This window comes from Macaca mulatta, chromosome 8 (genome assembly GCF_049350105.2).
Source record: "Macaca mulatta isolate MMU2019108-1 chromosome 8, T2T-MMU8v2.0, whole genome shotgun sequence".
NCBI lineage: Eukaryota > Metazoa > Chordata > Mammalia > Primates > Cercopithecidae > Macaca > Macaca mulatta.
The window spans coordinates 81842947-81860616 of NC_133413.1; the positions used below are offsets into that span (position 1 = coordinate 81842947).

Here is a 17670-nt window from a genome sequence, read left to right on the forward strand (position 1 = left end):
ATAATCCAGAATCAATGCTGTTACTCTACGTAAAATGACCTTGTCTTAACATTAGCCAGTCAAGGAAAATTTTGTGACTTCAGCTACATGTATTATGCTTTATGTTTCTCTCATGTCTAAATCCAGTTTTGCAAATTGGTTAAATTATTCTTGCATTTTTTTTTGACCTATGTAGCATTCTGGAAAAAAAGTTTCATTTATTGCCTTTCATTACCCTGAAGGAAAAGAGCCGATTATTAAAAAGGAAAAAAAAAAAAAGCTCACCTATTTTAGTTGCACTGTAAATATTTTCTATAGGAAATACAATTCCTAATCCATATAGCAGGACTTTCGCCAGTGCTGGGATGAGCTGAGTAGTTGTTACTAAAATATTCACACAGTTTGTCCTGTGAGAACAGAAAGAAAAAAAAGACTGTTGAAAAATAAATCTCCAAAATGAACAAGCATGAGCATTGCCCATTTCCTGGCAAAGGCCCTGCAGAGAGCCTCACCGGGAGTGAATGAGCGAGAGTGCTTTCAGGGCCAGTGTCAACCAGGAGTCGGTCAGGGCTTCAATTTCGGCCCTCAACTGCAGCCAGGCTTCCCTCTTAGCTGGACCAAGCAGACCTGAGGATTTAAAAGCACATGATGAACTACTTCCTTACCAACATATTTCTTTGACTTTACAAATAATTAACATTTAAAGAGTACTGTGAATACTAGCCTCAAGCTTTATAGTATAAAGTATATTTCACATAGTATCATTCATTTGACAAGTATTTATTTGGTTTGGTTATAGAAGTCATCTCTTCTTTTTGGGGAACCTACTCTCCCGCACTCCTCTAACTGTAGTTTGGGCAGAGGTGACTCCACCTTCTGGCTCCCAGGGTAGGCGTACAGCATTCGCCTGGCCAGTGGAAGTCAGTCTTGGAACTTTTGCTGAATCTATTAGGAAATAATAGATTCCCTCCCCTCATGGAGGTGCCAAACTACTGGTAGAGTATAAAGCTGGATCTACTGGTGGTCATTTTGCCACCTCTGGGGAGGGACTGATCTAGAAAGGCCTTTATCCAAAGAAAGGCACAGGCTTCCTGGACAGCATCATTTCAGCATCTGCCTATAGCCATATAGGAAACCAACCTCATCCCTAAACTTTTTATTATTAAGTCACTGTATTCCATTTTCATGCTGAAGCCATTATGGACCAAAGCCAAAAGATTCAAACTAATCCAAGTATTTACCCGGTAGAAGGAGATTTACAACCTATCTTGTGATTTGGGCAGAGGTTGCTAATTCTTCGAAGGATGCTAATCCTTCCGTGAAAGGACAGCTGAATGTCAGAGAGGTCAAGAAACTTGCCCTAGGTCACATCACAAAGTAACAGAAACAGGACTAGATTAGAATAGCCAGGGCAGCTGGCTCCTGTCCAATATTTCTGTCACTAAATCACAGCAGAATAATGGCCAGTGAGATGAAACTGCCCTAAAAAACCTATTGTATTCAAAGCAGTGTGACACAAAAGTGTACTTTTGGAATTGTATTTAGACTATCTTAACCCGCTGAGATACTGGTGGTAATCACTTGCCTCCAACATTATTTTTGTAGGTGTTGTAGATCTCTTTTACCCGTCTGTAGCGGAAGGCCAACTTTCTCATCCAGTCCACACCGCCCCGTACACCAGTTGCCAAACATAAATTAGCACTGGTTGCTGCAGCAGGAAAGCCATCTGTTCCAAAGTTATACGTGCTATTTAGATGCAAGAAAAGCCCAAAGTTAACCAAACAGAAAGTTCATCTTAATTAGGTAAGTAATTAAACTATAAAAGGGAGATGGTCACTTCACATTCAAGGGTGCTCACCTTAGGTCCTGTCCATTATCATCTGAAGAAACATCATCTATATGGACTTGGTCACATTCCTAAAATGTGATTAAAATGATACATGTCAATTTTTTAAGAGCTCCTAATTTTTTTTGTTTTGGAAAAACCACATTTTTTAAAGCACCTTAATTGGAGTGTTTTTCAACTATCTCAATCAGTAGGTGGCAGTCTTGTAAAATTGACATTTTTACCTACTTAGGGTCCTCTCCTATAAGAAAGAAGCAATGTCGTTAAGGACTACTGTTATTCAGCTTCAGAAAACACATTTTTGTGTTTAGAAAGGAAAGTGATTGAAAACAATTAGCATATGTGTTCCATAAACCTCAGGTACCTTAAGCCATCATGCTGCTCAGAGCTGATTCAGTCAGTGCCTAAGCATAACTGAAACCAGACATTTTGGTAAATGTAACATGCTAGAAAAATTAAACCTGATGCTAACTGCCAATGAAATTATGACCTCTGATTGCTGTTGAGCCACACACCAACACAGCCCGAGGCCAGTGTGCTGAGGAGCTCAGACAAAAAATCTGTTACTGGTTTCCATTTATTTGAGAGAAGTGAATTTTATTCTCTTTCTCTCGCTCTGTGTGTGTGTGTGTGTGTGTGTGTGTGTGTGTGTGTGTGTACGTACACATGGGCACGATAAAAACCATGGGAGACTTCAAAACCTAAATAAAAATAATCAAACCATGTGCTTTTTTACTGTTTAGGTTTTTTTTTTTTTTTTTTTTACATTTTTAGTGTTATTTTTAGCTGTTTTACTATTATTACATATTCGTTGGATTTATGAGTTTATTATGGCATGTTATTTTGAACAGATCTCATTTTTAAATCCCAAACTGTGTAAACTACTTAGAATAGGAAGCCATACTTACGGACTAAAGCTCTATTGGACCCAGTTAACGTTTCTGCACCTGTTTGCAGATATATCAGAGCACCCATATATCTTAACCACCGTATCCCCAGATGAATTGTGGGAAGAGCAGGCACTCAATAAACATTGGTTGAATGAATGAAGAAGGCATATTAACCTGGAGGTAGACAAGGACTCTAGTCCAGAAACTTAACACCCCCACTTGGCTGCTTTCATCTTTCAGTCATGTTCCTCTCTTTGCAGTCAGGCTCCAAATACCCTAGAGGCCTTTATTGTACTTATTTCCATTAAAGTTTTAGTTGAAAAATATTATTAAAAGAAATTTCCAGGCACACATCCTGTTTTTTAAAAGGTTCTTTTTGGCTGAAGATATGGTCATGTTTCAGATAGAGTTAATTTTATAAAATCTAGCCCATCTCTCTAGCTCTTAGATTCAACTTCATAACGAAGATGACACTTGGAAAGCACTACAATAATAGAAGGTATATTTTTATGTTGCCGGTTCCTTCTGAACAAACTCTTCTCTCTCCACGGATTTGTGAGGAAGGGAGGAGGAGATAGAAGTGGAAAGAAACTCAAACCAGCTGTTCCTTAACAGAATTAAAATTGTGACCCCCAACCTCTTCTCTAAAGCATCTATTTTCCAGGCAGCCCTCTCCCAGCACGCAGCAAGTTCCAAGGAGGAAAAGACTTTGACCTTGTAACCCTCCCCTGCTCTCCTGAGGTCCATAACCTCAGATAAGAGAAAAGGAAAAGCAAGTCTAGGAGCCCTCACATGCTGACTGTGAATTTAACATTTTAAAAACAGGTCATTCTTGGAAAACATGGTTGGGAACTTCTCATTTATTAATCTTATTTTAGAAGATGAATGATGATTGCTTGTGTTTTCAACAACATACTAAATCGTGAGTAGAAATTTCTGATATTTAACCAGAAATGCAATTTTTATGTTGTTGGTAAACTTCTTTAGAGCATGTGGTTAGCGTTGGGGGTGGGGGGAGAGGGGAAGGCCATAGTGCCATGATGGAGAAATTTTCTCTCTTGGGAGAATGAACAAAAAGGAGGAGGAAGTTGAGGAACTAGTAGAAGAGGAAAATATATGTTCAAAAGAATTTAATTCAAGGAATCAAAACTGACCTGGAATTCCCTGGTTACCTCTGAGGGTGTGAAGAGTTTTTTGAAAAAGCAGGGTGTTAAGACGCTTTTCTTAAACTAATTTAGCTGTAAATCTTCATTACTAACAGAGAAGTCAGTTATCCTCTAATAACTGTTAACGACTCCATTGTTGCTATTGTTCTTCCACATCCTGTATTTGTTTTCTCCTGCCAGCTTCATTTAAAACGTTTTGTTCCCAGGCTGAGGACTTCATTTGAAGTATTGTTCAATCTCTAGCTTAGCTCTTAGTGTCAACACCTTCAAGCTTTTACCTGCAGATAGCAAACTCACTTCACAGTGACTTGATTAAAGCAAGGTTTGGTGTAGTGACAACAAGGAAATCCTCATTCTTTATCAGAATTTTTGTAGAATGATTTTAATTAAAAGAGATTTAAAAATCCAGAGTAATCTCTAAGGGGCCTCATCAGCACCTCCAGGAATGGAAAAAGAAAATCATTAAAATATCTATGTAAAATGTGTCTATGTAATTGTTACTTATTTCACTTAATGAATTGAAAAACACTATATTGTACAAACTTCAAATACATAAAATACCCACTGAGGGTTCATTATCTGTGTCTTTGTAGGAACTTACAAATAATGGCATAAAATGCCTTGGGAAGCATGTTTTTAAAAAATTGTTTTAAATCTTGAGAAACTATAATATTACTATCTTAATGCTTATTAACAATTTTAATTGCTAAAAGAATAAGGAATATTAAGATACTGCAATATTCCACAGCAGAACTGCACAATGTGTTAACCTGTTGTTAAGTCCACCAGCTCTCAAATGAGAACTGCAGTCTCCTCCCATCAGATATCCTGAAACTCAGCCTCTTCCATGGGGAGAAACTTTCCCATTTCTCAGACACCATCTCTCTAGCTTTTTGTCTTCTTTAGAGCCGAATTTTAGGTTCTCATTTTTGCCTTCTGGACTTGGTTGCTTTTAGCTTCCAAATTTGTTTTAAACCCAGTCAATGAGATAACTGAGGGAGGGTGCAGGGCCTGATTTCAGAGTCCATGGCTTAGGCAGAAGGGGCTCTGGGCACTGTGAACCAACAGCAGCAACCAGGTTTAAAGCTCTCCTGGAAGAATCTGCTGACAAAGACAAAAATGGAAGCTTAATGTATTTCCAGGTGCCAAAATATATTCCTAAAAACCCTAATTTGGTGTTCAACAGGGTACAGAACATAAATAATTCTATGGGAAAATAAGTTTTTATTCCAAAAACCAACTAAACGTGCTGAAAATGAACTTTGGAAATACACAACCAAAATTACGTGATAGACTTTTAAGGTGACGAAATCATTATTGAATCCAAGTTTTGGGACAACATTCACATTTCTAGAGGCCACTCCAGTTCAGCATATTTTATGTGCTAATTTGCAGTGGAAGGGTCTGAGATGCCCAAGGGATCCCTGCTGTGTTTGGGGATCTGGCCTGGGACCTCAGAGAAGACAGAGGTAGTGATTTCAAGGACTCCTGAAAGATTCTGCACTCACAGTGAACTCACGGCTGTCTTAGCTTAGAAAGGTGGCCATTCATGCACATGTCAAAATATTAAGAGGCTGCTGTGTTCCAGGTACTGTTCCAGATGCTAATGATACAGCGCTTAATACAACAGAGAAAAGTCCTTACTGCCTTGAAACTAACATTCTAGTGGGAGCGACACACAAACAAAAAAACATGTAAAATGTACATATGCTGGATAGTGGTAAGTGCTAAGGCAACAAAATACAGTATGTGAGGGAGAAATGCAATGCCAAGTGGGTGTGGGGTAAAGAGCCTTCCAGGCAAAGGAAAGAGCAAGTTCAAAGGCCCTGAGGCAGGAGAACCCTGGTGTAAGGAGGTAGGAGGAAGGAGCCAGGAGAGGGCAGAGGAGGGGAAGAATTCCCTGTGCCTGCAGATCCCAGCAATGAGCAGGCTTTGCCAAGGAAGCAGGGGACAAATTATCAGTCCTTGCCCTCAAGGCACTTACACGGTTATGAGGGAAAGAGAGAAGTTAACTAACTACACATGTGATAAGTTAACTAAAATCATGGTAAATCCTGCAGAACTTCTGTAGGATCCAAATGAGCATTGTCCTGCATTCTATTTAGCCAAAGAGAGTTGCAAAAGTCTGAAGAATTAAAATTATATTTTGCTAGATCAGGAGGGACAGCCTGGTCCACCACTTGTCCTTGTGGCTTTTGTGATTGAAGCAATCAAACCGATAAAATGGTGGCCTACTGGAGATGGCTGCTAACAACTGAACTGTGGTGACAGGAACAAAACAGCTTTTTGGTCCCAGACTATCCATGCTGGACCTCTACCTTCAAATGGCAGTGGGGTGGGGTGGGGAAGGTACAAAGGAACCCTGAGGGCTTGGTGACCAGGCCTCAGGGAGGTGAGGGGAAGCTTCTTGAAGACATGTTTCTTTCACCCTCAAGTCACAGATGTGAGAACTGATATGAGAGTTGGAAAGGGATCAAGACGTGGGAAAAGAGTAATTTTTTGTTAATGGCTTTCCCAAAGGGATGTCAAATTCAGCAACGTGTATGCATAAGGGCTCAGAAACAAGTCGGCAGTAGAGGAATATATAATCAACATTTCTATGTAGCCAATTTTCACATACAGGTAGTTAGGCATGAGCGGGGGCAGGAGAGGGCTCTCCCCCACCCACTAGGAATGTCGGGTGATGGTTTGGTAATTATCACATCGTCTCTCTAACAGTGATAAATTGGCAGCCAGTGCCAGGGAGAGGCCGTTTCCTGATGGTCCACACCTGTTGTACTAAGTGTTAACTGAATGCAGGCACCAGGGAGAGGCAATTTCCCCAGGCATGCACATTAAGAGATCTAATGGCAGAGTATGGCCTTCTGGGGGCACTCCACTGGAAAAGGAAAGAAAGCCTCAGATAGGCATGCGTCCAGCTTCCTAAACACACTGCATAGGTTCACTTCCCAAGGGTAAGGGGGGCAATGCGCATGCGGGCAGCCCACCCTAAAGGAAGACACAGGGGAACGGGGCGAGCATATAAAGTCCTAGGTTCAAGGATAACACTGCACTTGACCAAGATGCCTGCTTGGGTGTCTTCCAAGCACAGTTTTCTTTTTTCCTGTTCTAAAGGCTTTTTCAGAAAATTTCCACTCCTGCTCTGAAACTTGCCCCAGTCTCTTTTTCTGCCTCATGCCCCCCAGTTGAATTCTTTCTTCTGAGGAGGTAAGAATTGAGGTTGCTCCAGACCATAGGGATTCACTGCTGGTAACTCAGATACCTTCCACTGGTAACATATATGGTGCCCTGTGACTCAGATATTTGCCACTGGTAACAGTCACATAGCACAGAGAGATTATGTGGAAGAACTAGCGCCAGTGCAAGGCAAAGTTGCGATTATCCTCCACTAGAAAAATGTTACAATTACCAAGCTTGGGTGTTGCTAACACATCCAGCCCACTGCTGCCAGCCTGAGGTTGGTCTCTCTTCAGAAGTCCCAAGATACCAGAGATGCATCACCCCTTGATACCTGACTACCAAAGCGCCACATCTTGGCACTTTGTATCCCTTGTAGAGGATATTCTTCCTTCCCCCACAGCAATGGCTTCTGCAGAAGGCATTCCTTACACTTATTGTGGAGTTCCTGCAGAGGCAGGCGCTCAGTTTCTCTCACTTAGACTCCTCATTCTTCAGTTGAATTTATAGTGAAAATGCAATAGTATTTAATGTTACAACTCATTTTACAGATATGAAAAATAAAGATTCAGAAAAGCTAAATAATGTGAGATAAATGCTGCGATGCTTATGTCTTTGACCCTCAACTCGCCATTTCTTCCCAGGCTCCTCAATTTCACACATTGTAGACAACTGCTCACTCTAGACACTGGTCATGACCTAGGTCCTTTGGGGCTTCTCGGCTGCTTTGAGCTTAGGGGACTCCAGCTCTGTCTGCCCCACTCTGACCTGTGCTCTGTGTCTGTGGTCCGTCTGGAGCATGGATGTGGGTCCTTCATCCTACAGCACAAGCCCCAACCCTTCATGTCATCAGCAGGCCTTTAAATGACTGGCACGTCAGAGGAAAACGCTCCTGGAGGGAGAGCCACTGTGGTAATTGGGTCTCTGCCAGGCGTGGAGGGTAGAGACTACAACTGTAGGTGGTGGGAGCACAGGTTTTTAGCATGTCACATTGCCACAGCATGTCCTAAGCAGGAGAGCTGAGGACCAGGAAAACAGATTAGGCCACCGTCACAGCAGGGGAAACTGAAAAGAGGGTAGATGGCACCAGAGGTGCGGTGTTGTGCCCGCAGTTATCAGCCTGCAAACCTCTGCTGTTCCACAACGGGATCCTACAAGCATCTTTCAGTAAATACAAAAATTGAAATGACCATGGTTTACCCTCATCAGCCTTCCCCTTATGTGACACCACCTGTGCTTCACAGAGGAGTAAAATAAATAAAATTAGCAGCTTCAGTTACTGCTGGCCCTCAGCTCACAGTCATCTAACTACTCATGGAGCTGGATTATAAAATGCTCACATGGATGGCTGGGGAAACTGCCAACACATGAAGCCCTGAATCCCAGTTCTGGAGTAGGTATAGGGAGTGGGCAGAAAGCCACACGGGGCACGATCTCACAGCCATGCGGCGAATGCCCATTCACTCTTAGAACTCTGGTTGCACTGTTATTCTGCCTTTTTAGTCCCTTCTGTCATTATTCTTGGCATCAAGACTCAAGCTGACCTTTTTCTGATCCATCATCATCTCTGGCCTTCTAGGGCTGGGCCACAGACATGTTCTTTTGGCCCAATCCCCGGGAATAACTCAGATTTTGTACAGAGGCTCATATGCAAAATATTAAGTTATGGCAGAATTTTTCTGCAAATATTTATTCTGCTTTGATACTGTAGTACTTGTACTTTCCCCCCAAGCCTTTCACTTGTACCATAATTATGTAAAAATACACCATACAGTTCAAGCTAGTTTAGGAAAATTAATAAAGAGAATTAAGACAGTTACAATGAGCCTTATTATCTGTGCCAACAAAGTGATGTAAAAGCTAGGACACTGATGCTCTATACTTCTGAACATGAAACTTGAAACACAAAGTCAGAGTAAACCTGATGTCCTTGAATAAACAGAGACTCTAGGAAGACTATGAGGCAGTTTGCATATTGTGAAAGGGAACAATATGAAAAAGTTACCGTGTGTCTTTGAAGAAGTTGAGTTATACAAGCCCAAATCCTGCTGATCAAGGCTATAGTTTCCTCAAAGTTCCAAATTTACCAGGAGGAAACTAGCGCCATACTGCCAACTAATTGTTTCAATACTTTCAATACTTTACAAAGCAAAAATGGAAGGATAAAAGTCAGCAGAGAACTAGCTGTTTTCACTGTGTCTTTACATCAGTGTGCTTACTGAGACCAGCCAGAGCTGGCCAAGGCAGAGGAAGTGATCACTGGGTTCTCTGTCCCCTCTTATCCATCATTAAGCAATTACATCCATGGCTCTGACTTCCCTGTTGAGCAATTTAGATACTTGCTTGATACCTTTGACATCTATAGGTCACTAAACAGAAGTATTCCTCTGATTTCTAAATGTGAAAATGTTTATTTCTACATGGGACATGGGTAGTTCTAGTACTTCAGTGACAAACTCACACAAATTGTCTGAAAGCTAATTTTGTCAAGCCATTAGCAGCACTTATAAAAGAATGCATATCTGTCTGTGGACCTATCCATACTACCATCTTTCTCACAGAAAACTAAATTACACAGTTGGCTTTACTGTGTAATTACAGTAAAGTGTTTGAGTTACAAAGGTTTTTAGGGAATGGTCTCCATGGTGGTGACCAGTGTTCGAGTTACAAAGGTTTTTAGGGAATGGTATCCATGGTGGTTTTTTGATATAACTTCCAACTCTCAGATATTTTCATAACTAACTAATTTGAAAAACTAAGTAAAATGGGACATCTTCCAAACTTCTCTATGATTTAGAAGTTCTAAGGATGGAGAGGGGTAGTCAAGGAAGAAGGCAATTGATGGGACAGATTTGAAGAAACCGCCTTCCAACTAGCTGACAATTTGATTTGGTACATCAAGTCTAGGCTCCGTGGTAGACATTCTGTCTATGAATTAGTAAATTTGCAGGAACCATGTCTTTACTTGCATGTTTTTCTCTGTAAAGAGGAGACTGCCCAACTGATGTACTGTGTATTTATAGTTACTGATGCAGAACAGCATGATTCCATTCTGCTTTCTAAGGGCATGTCCAAGCCCTCACTGCACTTTCAAATAGATCTCATGGAGAGCTCAAGCGCTGCTAGGCATTCTTCTGCCCAGCTTCACCATCATGGACTCTCTGGAAGCCCTTGACTCCTGGAGATGGGGAGGGCATGTGGTTTGTAGCCTCTCCACACTGGCAATCGCTGGCAGACCCTGTCTGTCATCTCTGTCTAGGGTGCACCTGGTGACCTCCTATTTCCCTGGCCTTCCCACCATGATGCTTCCTTGCAGGAAAAAGAAAAAAAAAAAAAAAGGTGCAGATACCTATGGCTAAGGCACAGGTGATAAAATACAAAAGGAGTTTTGAAATTGGCCCCATTCTGTCTGGCAGTTTTGGGAATTGCAAGTTAAGGAATTAAAACATACCTGGACAATGTATCTTTTAATTCCCACTCTATCTACTCAGAATACTATTGGTGCCAACACACATGTTAAGTCAATATTTAAATATCTGTATGTGTTATGATAGGAATAGGATGACACAACTATACAAGCCAATGGGAAAAGAAAACAATTTCAAATTTCAGAAACCAAAAAGAGGAATTTCAGCATCTATTTTCGAAAGGTAGCAATAAGATACAACTTGTGAACACACATATGGCATTTACAAACAAAAACAGTGTCTTAATATACTTAATGTTATAATATCCTTTAGAGATTATCTAAGTGAGAGAGATTTTACTAGAATTATGTTTATATTAGCTAGGAGACGTAAGTGCTTGTATTAGAAATACATGATTTGAATTACAGAAGTTTCAACAAAGGTAAGATATTAGTTATTTTGATCTGATTCTATTTATACTAATATTCATAAACTATTTAGAGAATAAAGTCTTTACTGAAAGTTCCTGAAGATGGTATGTTAAGATAAAAAATAAATTGAAGTGCTTAAGCTATATCTGGCATATGCATAAATAAATATTTGAGATCACTAAGGAAAGGCTTCCAGGACTCCCAAATTTATTAATAACTAGAAGAAAGCATGAACACATGTTTTTCAAAGTTTTGATATTTTCTTATAATATTAATCCCTTTTAAAATGTGCTGATTAAAAAAATAAGACATCATTATATCACTTCAGCGTGTGGCTTATAGAATCTCAAAGGTATCATATGAAGATAGCTCCTTCTTAGTGAGTACAATGTTAATAAATATGATATGTCAGTTTCACTGTGCTTGGAGTTCCTTCTTTCTCACCATGAATGCCTTCTTTACCACATGATATTAAATATATTTGTCTTTTTTCACACTTTCAACCTTAGGGTGAGGAAAAGAAAGTCTCACTTAATGAAAGCCAGAAAGAATTGAAAATAAACTTTTAAACAAAATGAGCTTATTTAATCCATTAGCTAATCCATTACCTTTAGAGACCTAGTGTTGAACAGTTCTAATATAAAGATAATTAAAAGATAATTATAGCATATATTACATTTGATCTAATGATATCGATACTTGTAATTTCCTTTGCTTTTTTAAAAGTATACAATAAATACTATCTAGTACAAGATCCATCTTTTATTAAGTTATGTTTTATGCAATAGTAAGAGGTATTTCAATGCATTCTATGTCCCTACCGCTGATGTTGTACACAAAAGGTTATGCCCAAATGGCCAGCTTCATTTATGGTTCAGTTAATTTAAGAGAACATAGCATTTTACAAATTTGTATCAGAGCCAGTGCAAACCTCCATATAAAACACAGGGCAATGCATTAATGTTTGCTGATAATGCCAAATTATATTGTACAATTTTATCATCAAAATATTACACATTTCAAATGGTATATAACAAAGTATGAAGATAAAAGACTAAAGGCTGAATTAATGTGTAAACTAATTATCATTTAGAACATTAAAAAAACTCAGCACACATCTAATATAAATATCATTTTTTTGGAACAGCAACTCAGAACTACTCTTAAGAATGAGCCTTTGATTTACTGCTGAACTTATTTCTCAGTTTTCAACAGACTTGCTCATCATTTTTGCAAACATAATTTGTCACTGGCAACAGTCAGTGTTCTTTGTAACTCCTGTTTCCTTTCTTTTAGATCTATTATTCCTGCTGAGAGAATCTACTAAAGAAGAATTTTTCATAGTGACACCAACTCTAGGCTTGCTGTGAATAATCACAATCTCATAAAAATCATTCTTTTTATTGCAAACTTGCTGCCAGAAGCATGGAAAAATATTCAGACCGAGAGAACTTTCATCCTTTTCTGCAATGGCTTTCTTTTAACTTTCATGGCCATTTGCAGAAAGTGAATTGGATACCAATTTATTCACAAAGCATTTAACTAGAGCTTTCATTTGCACAAAAGTATTTGTTTTGCTCATATAAAACAATGAACTATAAGCTCTAATATTAAATAAGTCATACATTAAGGAAGAGTGTGTGTGTGTGTGTGTGTGTGTGTGTGTGTGTGTGTATTTTTCTGGAAAATTTTCCACTCCTAAAATCATTTGCAACAAATATAATCTAATATTTGTATAGATTCATCTTTATTTAACTACAAACCATATGTCAATGCATTTTGTAAAGAAATATTTTCATGTAATTAACCTTTTTAAATGTCTTTTTCTTTTGCAGGGGTCAGGGTGGGGTTGAAATTTTGAAAGTTTAAAAGAGACTAATTTATGAACTTCAGTTAACTTATACTGCCAGATAATTTTCTAATAGTAAGAAACACTCAATTTTGCATAAAAGAACACATAGCTCAGAACAAATCAGGCCCAATCATATCCTTAGTCAATAAGCTAATAAAGATTTTTCCAAGCTGATTTTCTCTGCCACGTAATTATTACTGACTCCAGAAAGAAAAATATGCAGAACCGGACATAGGCCCTTTTAAAAAAGCAGTTCCCTGTGAGCTGCAGGAAGGGTTCCATCATCACCTTCCTCACTGTCAGTCCCCGGCGGCGAGAGAGGACCTCGAGGGGCACTTTCCTACTCAAAAATTCTCTCTTCTAAGGATCCGTGGGTCTGAAATTCCACCACACAAAATCATCCCTTCTGAATCTTCTTTTGTAAGACAAAGACTTCAGGTAAGAGTGAACTGTTTAAGCTCCATTGCCTCGGTGTGAACTGCACTATGAGGTAAATTTCTTCTAGCATGGGGAGCCCTGGTGTGCCTGCCCCCAAATCACTGGGTGTTAAAAGGGGAAATGGAGTTGGCTGCCTGAAAGGAAAAAAAAAAAAAAGGGAAAGTGTTGTCTATACTCATATTTTCGCTCCCTATAAAAATACCCCTTTTCTCAAGAAGTATAATTTAGAGCTATAAATAATCATGCTTTGGTTGTTTATATGTTATTCAGGAAAATATTATGTATCATTAGAATAGCATGAGTATTATATGTGTTATATATTAAATTGTAGCAGTGTCACTAGAAAATACATAGCCACATGTTCTCGATTCTTTCATTCATTTTCTCATGCATTCAACTAATAAGGACTGAACACCTATTTCTATTCCAGGCATCACACACACAAAAATAAATGAGATACAGATCTTGCCTTTATGGTTTTAAACATGGGGAGTGGCTAGAGAGAAAGGGTACATTGACAGTCACTATGATTTTCTGTCAGGGAAGATACTAGATTCTTGTAAAGCCCTTCCTCTTCCAACCCACCCTGGGCAGCATGTTCAGATACATTTTTCTGAAAGCAGGTTTTGCTCTTCCAGGCAATGCAGTCTCCAACGAAGAGCAAAAGCATCTAGGGGGAGGGGAGACAGGCAATATGTTTTACTCCTGTTTCAGTCCATCTCCCTCAATAGATGTATTAGAAAATTAAATTGGAAACACTTAATATATTTCTATGCAATTGAGCATTCAAGGGCCTCTATAATGAGCCCTAACCTTACCAATGTGCGTATCCCTCACATTCTATCATGAACAGCCTGCCCAAGACAGGCCAGTCTCCACTGGCCCGGCCTCCACTGCCTCCCTGCACCAGGCAATAGCTGTGTCTACTGCTTGCTGGAATGCCTTCTCTCTCCCTTAAGGCAAGGCTCCTCCATTAAGTTTTTATTGGTTTCTTTCCCTTCTCTATCCCTGACATACTCTCTGCAACCCACTGTCTCAATAATAATTACCATTATTGACAGCCTACCAGCTGTCAGTCTTTATGTCATGTGTATTTCATGTTCTTTCCAATTCTCCTGAAAACTCTGCATTTGATGCAAAGCAACAAAGACTTACACAGACAACTTCTGTGTACACTACCAGATAAACTCTTTGAAAAAGAGACCATCTTTTACATGTCTTTTTCTTCCTACTTATTTTCTAACACTGGACCAAGCACATAGATATCATAGACTGAAACCTTCTAGGTTATCTGAGTGACAGGATTTGATTATGAAAAAATCGATGACCCAATCAGAAGTTAATAATGTTAGTGCATTTTGTCACTGAAGTGTCATTGAAGTTAGTTTGTGGAAATAAATTATGTTGATTATAAAATGATACATACTAATGTAGAAAATTCATGCAGTACTAAAAAACATATAAAAGAATTCATCTCCAATTCCATCCCTCAGAAGTAACCACTGTCAATATTCTTCCAGTCCACGCTGTCTCCTACCAATTGAAAAGGATGATATCTTGGACAGAAGAGTTCCATTTAACTTTCTGACAAAATACCAATTCCAGAAGTTAATTCTTAGTTGATTATTTCTGAAGAAGCAAAACATTATAAAATAATGTTGATCAAAAGCAGCATGCTCTCCCCATACCCTGACCCTCCACCTGCCTTACAAAGGAGTAGCACACAATTAAGAAGGATCCAGTATTTAGAAAGCCTTTCTTTAGAAATGCTGTTAGAATACTGAACTGAGCCCAGATAGAGGCCCTATTGTACTGCACTGAAATGGGAGAAGTCTCCAGGGACAGCAACTTAAACACATTTTGGGGAAGTTGAAGTTACAGGCATACAGGCCTTCTCTTGCACTATTCAATCTTAAAAATTTTTTAAAAAGTCTAAGGGCACCTTGAATTCCTTTCTCTACTAAGCAAACTTCCTATGAAGGTAACTGAGGAAAAGCTGGCTTTACAAAGCAGTGACTCTCTCACAGATTGAAGATTAGCAAGCACCTGTCAAAATCTAAGATCTAAACCAATAGCCTGTCATAGGTGACACTGACAGGTCAATTTCACACGACTTTAAAATAAACCGAAGCAATACAGCAGACTGTGTGAGTGCTGAAGTATTTCCATTCATCAAGAAAGGAAGACACTCCATTATTCACTGAGGCACCAACATGCGGCAGGCACCGGCCAGGGGCTCCAGATTCTGTTGTCTCCCTTAACTCCACACCTACCTGTCACCCTCTCTGAAGCCTGTCAGGGTTGACTGTGTGGAAGTCACACATTAGCAAGAAGCCAGGACTGAACCCAGGTCTCTCCATCTGTGTTCATTCTCCCTTCAGACCACACTGTTCCTGGCTGTTGCACCCAACAGAATAGAGAGACCATGGCAAAAGTAGGAAGCCAGTTTCACGGACAGGTTAATTAACAGCCTGTTGGAATAACTGCTGCTCCAAATGGCCACAGTTGCCTCACATAAATAATTTAATTTTCTGAATCTGGAATTTTCAATACATATTTGGATTCTGTGTTTCTAAACTAAGATATGACTCTTCTTTTTCATTCAATATATTCTTTTTGGGAAATCTTAACTGATATCAGAAATGATGGCTTCCAGCTTGATTCTGTTTTCTGAGCTGCTGATCTGTACATACACCCGCTCACTGGACTCCACTTGTGTGTCCAATACACACTGCAGGCTCAATATCTCAAATCCGAATTCAGCATTTTCCTTCTGGAGCCAGATCATTCTTCTGGGCTTTCTATCTCTACCTTATTGCTCAAGCCAGAAACTAAGAGTCTGGCTCACTGAATTGTTATACTGAATAGATCTGCAAATCCTACCCAGATTACTTTCTCAGGAGCTTTCACATCAGCCCCTGTTCTCTGTCTCCACGAACAAACGCTGCTGATTTCTCATCTACATTATTGACAACTTTGACTTGACAATACAACTCATCTCCTTGGTAGTGCTATGAGTTCTTTACTGATTACCCTTGGCATCCACTGTAAAATCCAACTTCCTCAGCAGAGTGTGCGAAATCTTTCATGACATTGCTCCTGTCTTTCTTTCCATTTTCTCATCTCGCAAGCACTCTCTGTGTGTTCTGTGCTTTACACCTAACAGGCTCTGTTCCTAAATGCCACGCTCTCTCAAGCTCAGTGTTTCTTCATGGTGAAGTCTCTGCTCCAACACTCTGCCTTGCCAGCTCTCCCCAATCTGGGATAGCCATCCCATCTCTCAGACTCTAGCTAATGACCAGAGATATCTCCATCATGGCTGTGATGGAATTATTATTTCACTTTTCTGTTTCTACCCAGTATCTGGGCTCCTTGAGGGCTAAGAATGTATTTCATATTTTATCCTCAGTGCCTAGCTAGTGTCCAGAATAGAGCGAGCAAGAGGACATTCAGCGCAAAGTAGCTCTTTTTAGTCTGTAATGCAGGGGCTGCTCAAATATTATTTTATCGTTATTCATTACAACAACATGTCTGTCTGTCCACTCTCTGTCTATCTACTGACCTACCTCTCAACATTTCCAAAATACATTTTAGGTTGCCTGGGCAACTATGGCTTGCAGGTTTGTAAGACACAGGGAGGAAGAAAGCTCTGAAAGAATGCAGTCAAGAAAGCCCCATCCAGTTATTAGGCCCCGCTCCACAGCATCCTTGTGTGACAGCAGCAAGGTGTTACTGACTTCCTTTCCTTTGCTAAAAAGGAATAGTCACGTTCTCTGACGTGGCTAGAAAGGTTTTGTGCAATATTTGCAAAAGAAAACCTGAGTTTCAACCTCAGCTTTACCATCACCTAACCAAGTGGCTTTGGGCAACAACCACCTCCCTTCAATTTTCCGCATGTGTAAACTGCAGGTAATAAGACTGAATTTCCAGTGTTGATGGAGAATAAGAGTCGTACTGACGTGAGAAAAGTTTCCCTAAGGCCTGCCGCCCCCTGCCTCCTACTTCACTAAGGAGGCCCAGCAGCCTGAGCTGTCAGTCCCAGCGGCCTGAAAAGGGGAGGCTCTGCTCCATAGTCCCAGCGGCCTGAGAAGGGGAGGCTCTACTCCACAGTGACTTTATACCCAGGCAGGCTCTGCTACATGCCGCGACACCAGCAGCAAGTTCCATGAGCCATCCTTCAAAACAAGAGGTAGGAAGACAACGAGTAAAAGGACATTTATCAGCACAACCAAGGAAACATGTGTCTTTTTGACATGAAGCCAGCATCCTCATTTTCTATGAAGGACAGCACACTGTGATGGGAACCAGATACAGTAGCTACTTAACTGCCAACAGCACACCTCCCCGCATGCAACTGGGGGTGGGAGGAGCCCATGAATAAGGATGGAGCCGAAGAAGTATTCTGTGATCTCCCTGGAGCAGGGTCAAACCACTTTTTGTCTCATGCCCTTCATTCCCTAGTCCCTCCTTAAGTCACTCTCCCT

The 17670-nt window shown here is 40.1% G+C and overlaps 1 protein-coding gene across 12 annotated transcripts in view; it reads right to left on the reverse strand.

The window, feature by feature from the left end:
* The window catches only part of EYA1 (EYA transcriptional coactivator and phosphatase 1), a 342170-nt gene that overhangs the window by 17933 nt on the left and 306567 nt on the right, over positions 1-17670 (reverse strand). For all 12 annotated transcript variants that reach the window (XM_028852737.2, XM_077942831.1, XM_077942828.1 and 9 more), the window contains 4 exons: positions 1838-1896; positions 1565-1725; positions 492-606; positions 265-386 (listed from right to left, as the gene is read on the reverse strand). In XM_028852737.2, coding sequence (XP_028708570.2) covers positions 265-386; positions 492-606; positions 1565-1725; positions 1838-1896 — 457 coding nt within the window. The remainder of the gene's footprint in view (positions 1-264; positions 387-491; positions 607-1564; positions 1726-1837; positions 1897-17670) is intronic.